Here is a 14,168-nt window from a genome sequence, read left to right as displayed (position 1 = left end):
TGGGTAGGCTCCAGGATGTACATGTTTATAGAGGGGCAACTGATATATCAGATCATTATTTAGTTGTAGCTACAGTTAGAGTAAGAGGTAGATGGGAAAAGAGGAAGGTGGCAACAACAAGTAAGAGGGAGGTGAAAGTGTATAAACTGAGGGAGGAGGAAGTTCGGGTGAGATTTAAGCGACTATTGGCAGAAAGGTGGGTTAGAGCAAAGATGAGTAGTGGGGGTGTTGAAGAGGGTTGGAATAGTTTTAAAAATGCAGTATTAGAATGTGGGGCAGAAGTTTGTGGTTATAGGAGGGTGGGGGCAGGAGGAAAGAGGAGTGATTGGTGGAATGATTAAGTAAAGGGTGTGATTAAAAGAGAAAAAGGTAGCTTATGAAAGGTTTTTACAAAGCAGAAGTGTTATAAGAAGAGCAGAGTATATGGAGAGTAAAAGAAAGGTGAAGAGAGTGGTGAGAGAGTGCAAAAGGAGAGCAGATGATAGAGTGGGAGAGGCACTGTCAAGAAATTTTAATGAAAATAAGAAAAAATTTTGGAGTGAGTTAAACAAGTTAAGAAAGCCTAGGGAAAGTATGGATTTGTCAGTTAAAAACAGAGTAGGGGAGTTAGTAGATGGGGAGATGGAGGTATTAGGTAGATGGCAAGAATATTTTGAGGAACTTTTAAATGTTAAGGACGAAAGAGAGGCGGTAATTTCATGCACTGGTCAGGGAGGTATACCATATTTTAGGAGTGAAGAGGAGCAGAATGTAAGTGTGGGGGAGGTACGTGAGGCATTACGCAGAATGAAAGGGGGTAAAGCAGTTGGAACTGATGGGGTCATGACAGAAATGTTAAAAGCAGGGGGGGATATAGTGTTGGAGTGGTTGGTATTTTTGTTGAATAAATGTATGAAGAGGGGAAGGTACCTAGGGATTGGCAGAGAGCATGTATAGTCCCTTTATACAAAGGGAAAGGGGACAAAAGAGATTGTAAAAATTATAGAGGAATAAGTTTACTGAGTATACCAGGAAAAGTGTACGGTAGGGTTATAATTGAAAGAATTAGAGGCAAGACAGAATGTAGTATTGCGGATGAGCAAGGAGGTTTCAGAGTGGGTAGGGGATGTGTAGATCAAGTGTTTACATTGAAGCATATATGTGAACAGTATTTAGATAAAGGTAGGGAAGTTTTTATTGCATTTATGGATTTAGAAAAGGCATATGATAGAGTGGATAGAGGAGCAATGTGGCAGATGTTGCAAGTACATGGAATAGGTGGTAAGTTATTAAATACTGTAAAGAGTTTTTATGAGGATAGTGAGGCTCAGGTTAGGGTGTGTAGAAGAGAGGGAGACTACTTCACGGTAAAAGTCGGTCTTAGACAGGGATGTGTAATGTCACCATGGTTGTTTAATATATTTATAGATGGAGTTGGAAAGGAAGTAAATGCTAGGGTGTTCGGGAGAGGGGTGGGATTAAATTATGGGTAATCAAATTCAAAATGGGAATTGACACAGTTCCTTTTTGCTGATGATACTGTGCTTATGGGAGATTCTAAAGAAAAATTGCAAATGTTAGTGGATGAGTTTGGGAATGTGTGTAAAGGTAGAAAGTTGAAAGTGAACATAGAAAAGAGTAAGGTGATGAGGGTATCAAATGATTTAGATAAAGAAAAATTGGATATCAAATTGGGGAGGAGGAGTATGGAAGAAGTGAATGTTTTCAGATACTTGGGAGTTGACGTGTCGGCGGATGGATTTATGAAGGATGAGGTTAATCATAGAATTGATGAGGGAAAAAAGGTGAGTGGTGCATTGAGGTATATGTGGAGTCAAAAAACATTATCTATGGAGGTAAAGAAGGGAATGTATGAAAGTATAGTAGTACCAACACTCTTATATGGGTGTGAAGCTTGGGTGGTAAATGCAGCAGTGAGGAGACGGTTGGAGGCAGTGGAGATGTCCTGTTTAAGGGCAATGTGTGGTGTAAATATTATGCAGAAAATTCTGAGTGTGTAAATTAGGAAAAGGTGTGGAGTTAATAAAAGTATTAGTCAGAGGGCAGAAGAGGGGTTGTTGAGGTTTGGTCATTTAGAGAGAATGGGTCAAAGTAGAATGACATGGAAAGCATATAAATCTATAGGGGAAGGAAGACGGGGTAGGGGTCGTCCTCGAAAGGGTTGGAGAGGGGGGGTAAAGAAGGTTTTGTGGGCGAGGGGCTTGGACTTCCAGCAAGCGTGCGTGAGCGTGTTGGATAGGAGTGAATGGAGACGAATGGTACTTGGGACCTGACGATCTGTTGGAGTGTGAGCAGGGTAATATTTAGTGAAGGGATTCAGGGAAACCGGTTATTTTCATATAGTCGGACTTGAGTCCTGGAAATGGGAAGTACAATGCCTGCACTTTAAAGGAGGGGTTTGGGATATTGGCAGTTTGGAGGGATATGTTGTGTATCTTTATATGTATATGCTTCTAAACTGTTGTATTCTGAGCACCTCTGCAAAAACAGTGATAATGTGTGAGTGTGGTGAAAGTGTTGAATGATGATGAAAGTATTTTATTTTTGGAGATTTTTTTTTTTTTTTTTTTTTTGGGTCGCCCTGCCTCGGTGGGAGACGGCCGACTTGTTGAAAAAAAAAGTATTATTATTATACATATTATTATTATTATTATTATTATTTTTTTATAAATAATTTGTAATTTTTATTCACACAAAAAATATAAGATTTACTGTTATTCCTTATTGCAATAATTGTATAAATAATGTCAACCCAAACAGCCAAGCAATGGACCATTTCTCCTAGGTTGAACTCAATTTCAAGGCACTTTTTGTAGTGAAAGCAATCAAAATCATATCTATTTCTGTAATATATCTTCCCTTCTATCAAATGAGACCAAAAAAAACGAGAATACAGCCATAAAAACCATGCGAAAATACCGCTAAGGGGTGGCTAATTGCTGAAAAGTGAACTCCATTATTTATGCTTAGATTTCTTTCATTTTTGGTGTACGTTAAGAAGCATCTTTCCATCATACATTGCCCAAGTTTCAGTAAGATAGTCCAACAAACAAATGAGATACAGTTCCTGAGATCAAGAGCAAGAGCCCTTCACCAGTGTCAAGGAACCTGCCTTGAGGTCTGCTCGCTTGTGGAAATTTTGCTTGCGTATGGAAGCAAAAAATCGACCCATCAACTGCTCATATTTGGAAAAACTCGCACGTGGACACACTCACAAGTAGAGGTTCCACTGTACTTCTGTATAGAAAGCCACTTGTTATGCAGAGTATTTCAAGCAAATTAGGTCAGCGTCCCAGCATAACACCCACACCAGTCCACTAACACCCAGGTACCCATTTACTGATGGCTGAACATAGACAACAGGTGTAAAGAAACACGCCCAATGTTTCTACCCTGGCTGGGAATCAAATATTTACCAAAAATTATATATGAATAAGCCTAGCCAGGTACTAGAAGTAAGCCACGTTGTCTGACTTTTTTGGGTTATCCTAGGCTCTCTACACATACGCTGCTGTGTGTGATAATCTATATAGAGAAAACAGCTTTTTTGTTTCAGGTTTATGGTGCAGCACGAGTGTATATCACAGCCCTGTGTTAAACTCCGTTTTCTCTAATGGAAGCCTCCAAGACAGGGATAGGAGAATGGTACTTGTATCTCGTATCCTCTTCATACCTCCGTCGAACTGCTCAGTATTATGCCAAATATTATTCATTCTGGAGTATTTAATATGTTATTTATATTGTTTATTATGTCATATTAGATCAATTGTGATAGGGAATAAGCTGTAGTGTTGATATTAGCATAATAATAAAGCATATTCCCCTGCATCACGAGACTGAGCTCATAGCAACCAGCAGTGGCTTCAAAGCCACCTTATCTTTAATGGACAACGTACTGTGTAGGTGCCTTACACAACGAAAAGTATTTCTTTTATTCATTGGAACCATGGCTAGGGCTAAAAGTAAGCAGGTTATAACAATAAATGGAGAAAAAGAAATTGATTTACGCAGCAAGTAGCACCACCAAACAGTACCAGCAGGTTGGTGTGGCGACCCTGGAAATTTGAAATTATGCTAGCCGAAATTAGTGCCGAATAACTGAAGGAACCGAATAACTGATTGCCGGATTTGTGATGGCGGACCTGTAGTTGCTTTTATATAAAATAATTGCCTTATTTTGTATTAACTAACATATCTATGAATATGAAGATAGACTAATAATTGAATTTGGTACTGAGTGTTTAAAGGAAATCACTTTTTTTTTTTTTATATATATCTTTCACCCATCATGGCAGTACCCACTGTGGTCCTATGTCATTTTTTTCATGCTCCTTGTAGAAGTACAGCTTTTATTTTACTTGATGCATTTAGTTGGCTCACTAGGAAATGTGCCCGTTTTGACCACATGGTGCTGCTTCTAGGATTCACTGCTCTTCAACTGCAATAGATAATTTAGCCATACTTTTGGTACCAGCCTTAGGTAACTTAATCAGAAATGCAGACACGCGTTATATTTCCTTTTTCTCTCATACGTAAACTTTTTTTTCCAATAAATGTGATATGGTACTTTCAAAAGGTGAATGAATGAATTATGCTTTCCCTTGAGCTTGTCCTAAAATTCCTGGAATAATATAAGAAAAACATCGTGCATTGTGGTGAAAGAATTTGATATTCAGCTTAATGACAGGGAAGACCTGTAGCCATTTGCATATTTTGTATATGCATATTTAATCACAAGTACAGTATACAACAATTTCATACATTATTTAGTAATAGTCAAATTCAAAAGCAGACTGACCTTTTAATATATAAGCATAAAAGATTTTCATTTTTTTTTCTGATAAATGAAACTTTTGAAATTCATGTAATTTTACTTATGGCATAATTTATGTAATTTTATGAACATGTTTGATAGTAATGTATACTTTTAATGCAGTAGTTTTTTTTTAATCTTAAATTATAATTTTGAAACCTATTCTCAGAAAAACTGAGGAAATTTTCTTCAACTGATATTAGATATCTGGTGAATAAATGTACTTCATATTGTGTGAATGCTTCATGCCTAAGTGTGTGTTTCTTTTTGGGTCACCCTGCCTCTGTGGGAAATGGCTGACGTGTTAAAAAAATTAAAAAGTTTTGAAAACCTCTGAAATATAAATTGGTCAGTCAGCATTTGTTACTCAGTTTCCTCACTTTAATTATGCTAATAGCAATTTTTATTATGATAGAGATTATTTACCCAGCATTTATGCATTTAGTGCTATAAGAAGCTTCCACAGCTTGTATTCCGTTGAGATTGGTGTTTTTGGAAATACTCTTGGTAGATTAGCATGTATTTTTCAAACTTTATTAATTTATGTTGCTTATGTAACTCAAATTTAGACATGAAAAATTCTAACATTTGTACAGTTTAATAACTGATATTGTATAGTTGAAATATTAACCATATATCAAATATTAATTAGATATTTTCATTTTTAAGGGCAAAAATGAGACTTAGACGTTACCATTGAACTTAAGTATATTTTGCTATTCACTGTAATTAACCCTTAAACTGTCCAAAAGTAGATCTGCGTTCACGTGCGTAGCGCTCCGACCTTGATTTTCCCCATTTGAAAGCATGTAAAAAAAAAAAGTAGATCTGCGTTCGGAGCCCCCTGCATGTGGACGTAGATCTACATTTGGACAGTTTAAGGGTTAATAAATATAGCATAATCGTAAAATATTGAAATTAGTATTTGAAATAATTGTTTAGCCTAAGATGGTTTGTTTAATGCAAGATACTGAAGTTCTATCTTATTTAATTATTAATGAAATAGAATCCCTTAACTGTCTCTGGTTTTAACGTTTTTGACTGTGTGTGTGTGTGTGAGAGAGAGAGAGAGAGAGAGAGAGAGAGAGAGAGAGAGAGAGACAGAGAGAGACCGAGAGAGACCGAGAGAGAGAGAGAGAGAGACCGAGAGAGAGAGAGAGAGAGACCGAGAGAGAGAGAGAGACCGAGAGAGAGAGAGACCGAGAGAGAGAGAGACCGAGAGAGAGACCGAGAGAGAGACCGAGAGAGAGACCGAGAGAGAGACCGAGAGAGAGACCGAGAGAGAGAGAGAGACCGAGAGAGAGAGAGAGAGAGAGAGAGAGAGACCGAGAGAGAGAGAGAGAGACCGAGAGAGAGAGAGAGAGAGAGAGACCGAGAGAGAGAGAGAGAGAGAGAGAGACCGAGAGAGAGAGAGACCGAGAGAGAGAGAGAGAGAGAGACCGAGAGAGAGAGAGAGAGACCGAGAGAGAGAGAGAGAGAGACCGAGAGAGAGAGAGAGAGACCGAGAGAGAGAGAGAGAGACCGAGAGAGAGAGAGAGAGACCGAGAGAGAGAGAGAGAGACCGAGAGAGAGAGAGAGAGAGACCGAGAGAGACCGAGAGAGACCGAGAGAGAGAGACCGAGAGAGAGAGAGACCGAGAGAGAGAGAGACCGAGAGAGAGAGAGACCGAGAGAGAGACCGAGAGAGAGACCGAGAGAGAGACCGAGAGAGAGAGAGAGAGAGAGAGAGAGAGAGAGAGAGAGAGAGACCGAGAGAGAGAGAGAGAGACCGAGAGAGAGAGAGAGACCGAGACCGACCGACCATGTCATATCCACAAATACCTGTGAAGAGAGAGAGAGAGAGAGAGAGTAACCATGTCATATCCACAAATACCTGTGAAGAGAGAGAGAGAGTAACCATGTCATATCCACAAATACCTGTGAAGAGAGAGAGAGAGTAACCATGTCATATCCACAAATACCTGTGAAGAGAGAGAGAGAGTGTCATATCCACAAATACCTGTGAAGAGAGAGAGAGAGTAACCATGTCATATCCACAAATACCTGTGAGAGAGAGAGAGAGTAACCATGTCATATCCACAAATACCTGTGAAGAGAGAGAGAGTAACCATGTCATATCCACAAATACCTGTGAAGAGAGAGAGAGTAACCATGTCATATCCACAAATACCTGTGAAGAGAGAGAGAGTAACCATGTCATATACCCACAAATACCTGTGAAAGAGAGAGAGAGTAACCATGTCATATCCACAAATACCTGTGAAGAGAGAGAGAGTAACCATGTCATATCCACAAATACCTGTGAAGAGAGAGAGAGTAACCATGTCATATCCACAAATACCTGTGAAGAGAGAGAGAGAGTAACCATGTCATATCCACAAATACCTGTGAAGAGAGAGAGAGAGAGTAACCATGTCATATCCACAAATACCTGTGAAGAGAGAGAGAGAGTAACCATGTCATATCCACAAATACCTGTGAAGAGAGAGAGAGAGTAACCATGTCATATCCACAAATACCTGTGAAGAGAGAGAGAGAGTAACCATGTCATATCCACAAATACCTGTGAAGAGAGAGAGTAACCATGTCATATCCACAAATACCTGTGAAGAGAGAGAGAGTAACCATGTCATATCCACAAATACCTGTGAAGAGAGAGAGAGTAACCATGTCATATCCACAAATACCCGTGAAGAGAGAGAGAGTAACCATGTCATATCCATAAATACCTGTGAAGAGAGAGAGAGTAACCATGTCATATCCACAAATACTTGTGAAGAGAGAGAGAGTAACCATGTCATATCCACAAATACCTGTGAAGAGAGAGAGAGTAACCATGTCATATCCACAAATACCCATGAAGAGAGAGAGAGTAACCATGTCATATCCACAAATACCTGTGAAGAGAGAGAGAGAGTAACCATGTCATATCCACAAATACCTGTGAAGAGAGAGAGAGTAACCATGTCATATCCACAAATACCTGTGAAGAGAGAGAGAGTAACCATGTCATATCCACAAATACCTGTGAAGAGAGAGAGAGTAACCATGTCATATCCACAAATACCTGTGAAGAGAGAGAAAGTAACCATGTCATATCCACAAATACCTGTGAAGAGAGAGAGAGAGAGAGAGAGAGAGAGAAAGTAACCGTGTCATATCCACAAATACCTGTGAAGTAGGAGTTGGTAAAAGGAAAACATAGGGAAGATAGTGGAGTGTTATTTGCTCACTTACAGCCCTGTTTGTTAATAGATGCTCCAACCCATGTACAAGTAGCCAGCTGTGAAAAAGTTTAGTGGATAGCTTTAGAGTTTTAAAAGTGGAAAAGATTGCCTTACCAACTAGCATGCAAACGTATATATAGAAACAACAAATAATCAAACGTGTTTGTTATTTAATTTGTAATTTTTAAATGTGTATCTTAATAGTTGTGGTTTTTTATTGTCAGCAGCATGTGAAGGAAGAGGTGAAACGCATTGATATTGGGAAGGAAGCTGCAATTGAAGCAGAGGTGAAAGCAGCTCGTGAACGAGCCATCGTTCCCCTAGAGATTCGGATGAAACAGTTTCGTGATCTTCTGGCAGAAAAGGGGGTGAGTAGGAGCACCTTGTCTTCATGAAACATTAAACAGTACTCTTTTTTTTTTATTATAAAGAATAAGATTGCAGTATTTATTATCAGCATACCCAGCTGTTTAACCCCATAACTGTCCAAACGTAGATCTACGTTCTTACCACTAGTGCTCCAAGCGTTGATCACCTTTTTATTTTTCCTGCCTCCAAATTTGGCATGATTGGCCGGAGATGCCTGGTCAGTATAGAATGGGTCTTAACACTTGGTGTGTGCAGTATTAAAAAATTCTGGGACCACTTGCTACCTTGTGGGAGCACCAGTTCAATTGAGTGCCAGCTAGAGCAAATAGCATGGCAAACACCAGGGATTCACTGATATCATGTCATGTATTAACACTCCCCTTTTAAGAGGAAAGTGATGTTGACTCCGAGTTTAGTGGCTTTGAGATGGATGTGGCCACAAGTGGTTGAGGAGGAAATATCAAAAACCTCAATAATAACCCATGCACAACATTTGTGCAACATCCTTTCAGTTTTGATACCACTGGTAGTGTCATCCTGCCAGAATGTCCTATAACCTGTACCCTAAGTAAAGAGAAACAATTCTAGAACGTGTAATACGTGTTTGGCAGGTCAGGTGGCTGATTGATTTTGGTTGTCTCTGTCTCTGTCTGTAGCTACATATCTCTGCCTGTCTCTGTATCTCTGTCTTTCTGTCTATATCTCTGTCTCACAGATACACATAAATAGTTATTACACATAGTGTAAATTGCCTAGGATAACCCAAAAAATCCAGACAAAGTTCTATACTGTGCTTGTAGAGCTTTTTTTTTTTCTCAATGTCTACTGTCTCCCACCGAGGCAGTTTGACCCAAAAAGAAAGAAAATCTCCAAAAAAGAAAATACTTTCATCATCATTTAACACTTTAACTCGCACATAATCACTGTCTTTGCAGATGTGCCCCGACACAACAGTTTAGAAGCATATATAAACATATATAACATACCCCTCCAAACCGCCAATGTCCCAAATCCCTCCTTTAAAGTGCAGGCATTATACTTCCCATTTCTGGTACTCAAGCCCAGCTATATAAAAATTACCAGTTTCCCTCAATCCCTTCACTAAATATTACCCTGTTCACACTCTGACAGCTTGTCAGGTCCCAAAAACCATTCGTTTCCATTCACTCCTATCTAACGTGCTCTCACATGCTTGCTGGAAGTCCAAGCCCCTCGCCCACAAAACCTCCTTTACCCCTTCGCTCTAACCTTTTCTAGGATGATCTCTACCCCGCCTTCCTTTCCCTACAGATTTATACGCTCTCCAAGTCATTCTACTTTGATCCATTCTCTCTAAATGACCAAACCACCTCAACAACCCCTCTTCAGCCTTCTGACTAATACTTTTAGTAACTCCACACCACCACCTAACTTCCACACTCCGAATTCTCTACATAATATTTACACCACGCATTGCCCATAGACAGGACATCTCCACTGCCTCCAGCCACCTCCTCGCTGCAGTATTTGCAACCCAATCTTCACACCCATATAAGAGTGTTGGTACCACTATACTTTTGTAAATTCCCTTCTTTGCCTGCATGGATAACTTTTTTTTTTCTCCACAGATATCTCGATGTACCACTTGCCTTTTTTCCATCCTCAGTTACATGGTTAACGTCATCCTTCATAAAACCATCCGCTTACAAGTCAACTCCCAAATACATATCTGAAAACATTCACTTCTTCCATACTCCCTCTCTCCAATGTGATATCCAATTTTTCTTTATCCAAATTATTTGATATTCTCATCACCTTACTCTTATTTGTGTTCATTTTCAACTTTCTACCTTTACACACCCTCCCAAACTCGTCCACTAACCTATGCAACTTATCTTTAGAATCTCCCATAAACACAGTATTATCAGCAAAAAGTAACACTGTCAAGTCCCATTTTGTATTTGATTCCCCATAATTTAATCCCACCCCTCTCTTCAGCAGCCTAGTATTTACTTCTTTTACAACCCATCTATAAAAATATTAAACAACGATGGTGGCATTACTCATCCCTGTCTAAGACCTACTTTTACTGGAAAATAATCTCCCTCTCTCCTATACACCCTAACCTGAGCCTCACTATCCTCATACAAACTCTTTACAGCATTTATTAACTTACTACCTATTCCATATACTTGAAACATCTGCCACATTGCTCCCCTATCCACTCTATCATATGCCTTTTCTAAACCCATAAATGCAATGAAAACTTCCCTACCTTTATCTAAATACTGTTCACATATATTTTTTTTTTCAACACACTGGCTGTATCCCACCAAGGCAGGGTGGCCCAAAAAGAAAAAGGAAAGTTTCTCTTTTTAAATTTAGTAATTTATACGGGAGAAGGGGCTACTAGCCCCTTGCTCCTGGCATTTTAGTCGCCTCTTACAACACGCATGGCTTATGGAGGAAGAATTCTGTTCCACTTCTCCAGTCTGGAGGGATATGTTATCTCTTTATACGTATATGCTTCTAAACTGTTGTGTTCTGAGCACCTTTGCAAAAACAGGGATTATGTGTGAGTGAGTTGAAAGTGTTGAATGATGATGAAAGTATTTTCTTATTGGGGATTTTCTTTCTTTTTGGGTCACCCTGCCTCGGTGGGAGACGGCCGACTTGTTAAAAAATGAGATGTTATCAACAAATTTTGTTGAAAATAAGAAAAAGTTGTGGAGTGAGATTAACAAGTTAAGGAAGCCTAGAGAACAAATGGATTTGTCAGTTAAAAATAGGAGAGGAGAGTTATTAAATGGAGAGTTAGAGGTATTGTGAAGATGGAGGGAATATTTTGAGGATTTGTTAAATGCTGATGAAGATAGGGAAGCTGTGATTTCGTGTATAGGGCAAGGAGGAATAACATCTTGTAGGAGTGAGGAAGAGCCAGTTGTGAGTGTGGGGGAAGTTCGTGAGGCAGTAGGTAAAATGAAAGGGGGTAAGGCAGCCGGGATTGATGGGATAAAGATAGAAATGTTAAAAGCCGGTGGGGATGTAGTTTTGGAGTGGTTGGTGCAATTATTTAATAAATGTATGGAAGAGGGTAAGGTACCTAGGGATTGGCAGAGAGCATGCATAGTTCCTTTGTATAAAGGCAAAGGGGACAAAAGAGAGAGCAAAAATTATAGGGGGATAAGTCTGTTGAGTATACCTGGTAAAGTGTGTGGTCGAGTTATTATTGAAAGAATTAAGAGTAAGACGGAGAATAGGATAGCAGATGAACAAGGAGACTTTAGGAAAGGTAGGAGGTGTGTGGACCAGGTGTTTACAGTGAAACATATAAGTGAACAGTATTTAGATAAGGCTAAAGAGGTCTTTGTGGCATTTATGGATTTGGAAAAGGCATATGACAGGGTGGATAGGGGGGCAATGTGGCAGATGTTGCAAGTGTATGGTGTAGGAGGTAGGTTACTGAAAGCAGTGAAGAGTTTTTATGAGGATAGTGAGGCTCAAGTTAGAGTATGTAGGAAAGAGGGAAATTATTTCCCAGTAAAAGTAGGCCTTAGACAAGGATGTGTGATGTCACCGTGGTTGTTTAATATATTCATAGATGGGGTTGTAAGAGAAGTAAATGCGAGGGTCTTGGCAAGGGGCGTGCAGTTAAAAGATAAAGAATCACACATAAAGTGGGAGTTGTCACAGTTGCTCTTTGCTGATGACACTGTGCTCTTGGGAGATTCTGAAGAAAAGTTGCAGAGATTGGTGGATGAATTTGGTAGGGTGTGCAAAAGAAGAAAATTAAAAGTGAATACAGGAAAGAGTAAGGTTATGAGGATAACAAAAAGATTAGGTGATGAAAGATTGGATATCAGATTGGAGGGAGAGAGTATGGAGGAGGTGAATGTATTCAGATATTTGGGAGTGGACCTGTCAGCGGATGGGTCTATGAAAGATGAGGTGAATCATAGAATTGATGAGGGGAAAAGGGTGAGTGGTGCACTTAGGAGCCTGAGGAGACAAAGAACTTTGTCCTTGGAGGCAAAGAGGGGAATGTATGAGAGTATAGTTTTACCAACACTCTTATATGGGTGTGAAGCATGGGTGATGAATGTTGCAGCGAGGAGAAGGCTGGAGGCAGTGGAGATGTCATGTCTGAGGGCAATGTGTGGTGTGAATATAATGCAGAGAGTTAGGAGGAGGTGCGGGATAACCAAAACTGTTGTCCAGACGGCTGAGGAAGGGTTGTTGAGGTGGGTTGGACATGTAGAGAGAATGGAGCGAAAAAGAGTGACTTCAAGAGTGTATCAGTCTGTAGTGGAAGGAAGGTGGGGTAGGGGTCGGCCTAGGAAAGGTTGGAGGGAGGGATAAAGGAGGTTTTGTGTGCGAGGGGCTTGGACTTCCAGCAGGCATGCGTGAGCGTGTTTGATATGAGTGAATGGAGACAAATGGTTTTTAATACTTGACGTGCTGTTGGAGTGTGAGCAAAGTAACATTTATGAAGGGGTTCAGGGAAACCGGCAGGCCAGACTTGAGTCCTGGAGATGGGAAGTACAGTGCCTGCACTATGAAGGAGGGGTGTTAATGTTGCAGTTTAAAAACTGTAGTGTCAAGCACCCTTCTGGCAAGACAGTGATGGAGTGAATGATGGTGAAAGTTTTTCTTTTTCGGGCCACCCTGCCTTGGTGGGAATCGGCCAGTGTGATGATAAAAAAAAAAATAAATATATATATATATATATTATATAATTTTTTTTTTCAACAAGTCGGCCGTCTCCCACCGAGGCAGGGTGACCCAAAAAAAAAAGAAAGAAAATACTTTCATCATATTCAACACTTTCACCACACTCGCACATTATCACTGTTTTTGCAGAGGTGCTCAGAATACAACAGTTTAGAAGCATACACATATAAAGATGCACAACATATCCCTCCAAACTGCCAATATCCCAAACCCCTTTTTTAAAGTGCAGGCATTGTACTTCCCATTTCCAGGACTCAAGTCCGACTATATGAAAATAACCGGTTTCCCTGAATCCCTTCACTAAATATTACCCTGCTCACACTCCAACAGATCGTCAGATCCCAAGTACCTTTCGTCTCCATTCACTCCTATCTAACACGCTCACGCACGCTTGCTGGAAGTCCAAGCCCCTTGCCCACAAAACCTCCTTTACCCCCTCTCTCCAACCCTTTCGAGGACGATCCCTACCCCGCCTTCCTTCCCCTATAGATTTATATGCTTTCCATGTCATTCTACTTCGATCCATTCTCTCTAAATGACCAAACCACCTCAACAACCCCTCTTCTGCCCTCTGACTAATACTTTTATTAACTCCACACCTTCTCCTAATTTCCACACTCCGAATTTTCTGCATAATATTTACACCACACATTGCCCTTAAACAGGACATCTCCACTGCCTCCAACCGTCTCCTCCCTGCTGCATTTACCACCCAAGCTTCACACCCATATAAGAGTGTTGGTACTACTATACTTTCATACATTCCCTTCTTTGCCTCCATAGATAACGTTTTTTGACTCCACATATACCTCAACGCACCACTCACCTTTTTTCCCTCATCAATTCTATGATTAACCTCATCCTTCATAAATCCATCCGCCGACACGTCAACTCCCAAGTATCTGAAAACATTCACTTCTTCCATACTCCTCCTCCCCAATTTGATATCCAATTTTTCTTTATCTAAATCATTTGACACCCTCATCACCTTACTCTTTTCTATGTTCACTTTCAACTTTCTACCTTTACACACATTACCAAACTCATCCA

General features: G+C 40.0%; 1 protein-coding gene across 6 annotated transcripts in view; it reads left to right on the top strand.

Moving 5' to 3' along the window:
• Window positions 1-14,168, top strand: part of LOC128702366 (transcription elongation regulator 1) — a 219,576-nt gene that overhangs the window by 140,534 nt on the left and 64,874 nt on the right. For 4 of the 6 annotated variants that reach the window (XM_053796594.2, XM_053796597.2, XM_053796599.2 and 1 more), the window contains one exon: window positions 8,264-8,407. In XM_053796594.2, the coding sequence (XP_053652569.1) occupies window positions 8,264-8,407 (144 nt within the window). The remainder of the gene's footprint in view (window positions 1-8,263; window positions 8,408-14,168) is intronic. The other 2 variants (XM_053796595.2, XM_053796600.2) reach the window with 1 other exon arrangement.

Source organism: Cherax quadricarinatus, chromosome 80, assembly GCF_038502225.1.
Source record: "Cherax quadricarinatus isolate ZL_2023a chromosome 80, ASM3850222v1, whole genome shotgun sequence".
Taxonomy (NCBI): Eukaryota; Metazoa; Arthropoda; class Malacostraca; order Decapoda; family Parastacidae; genus Cherax; species Cherax quadricarinatus.
This window is presented reverse-complemented; position numbering and strand designations above follow the sequence as displayed.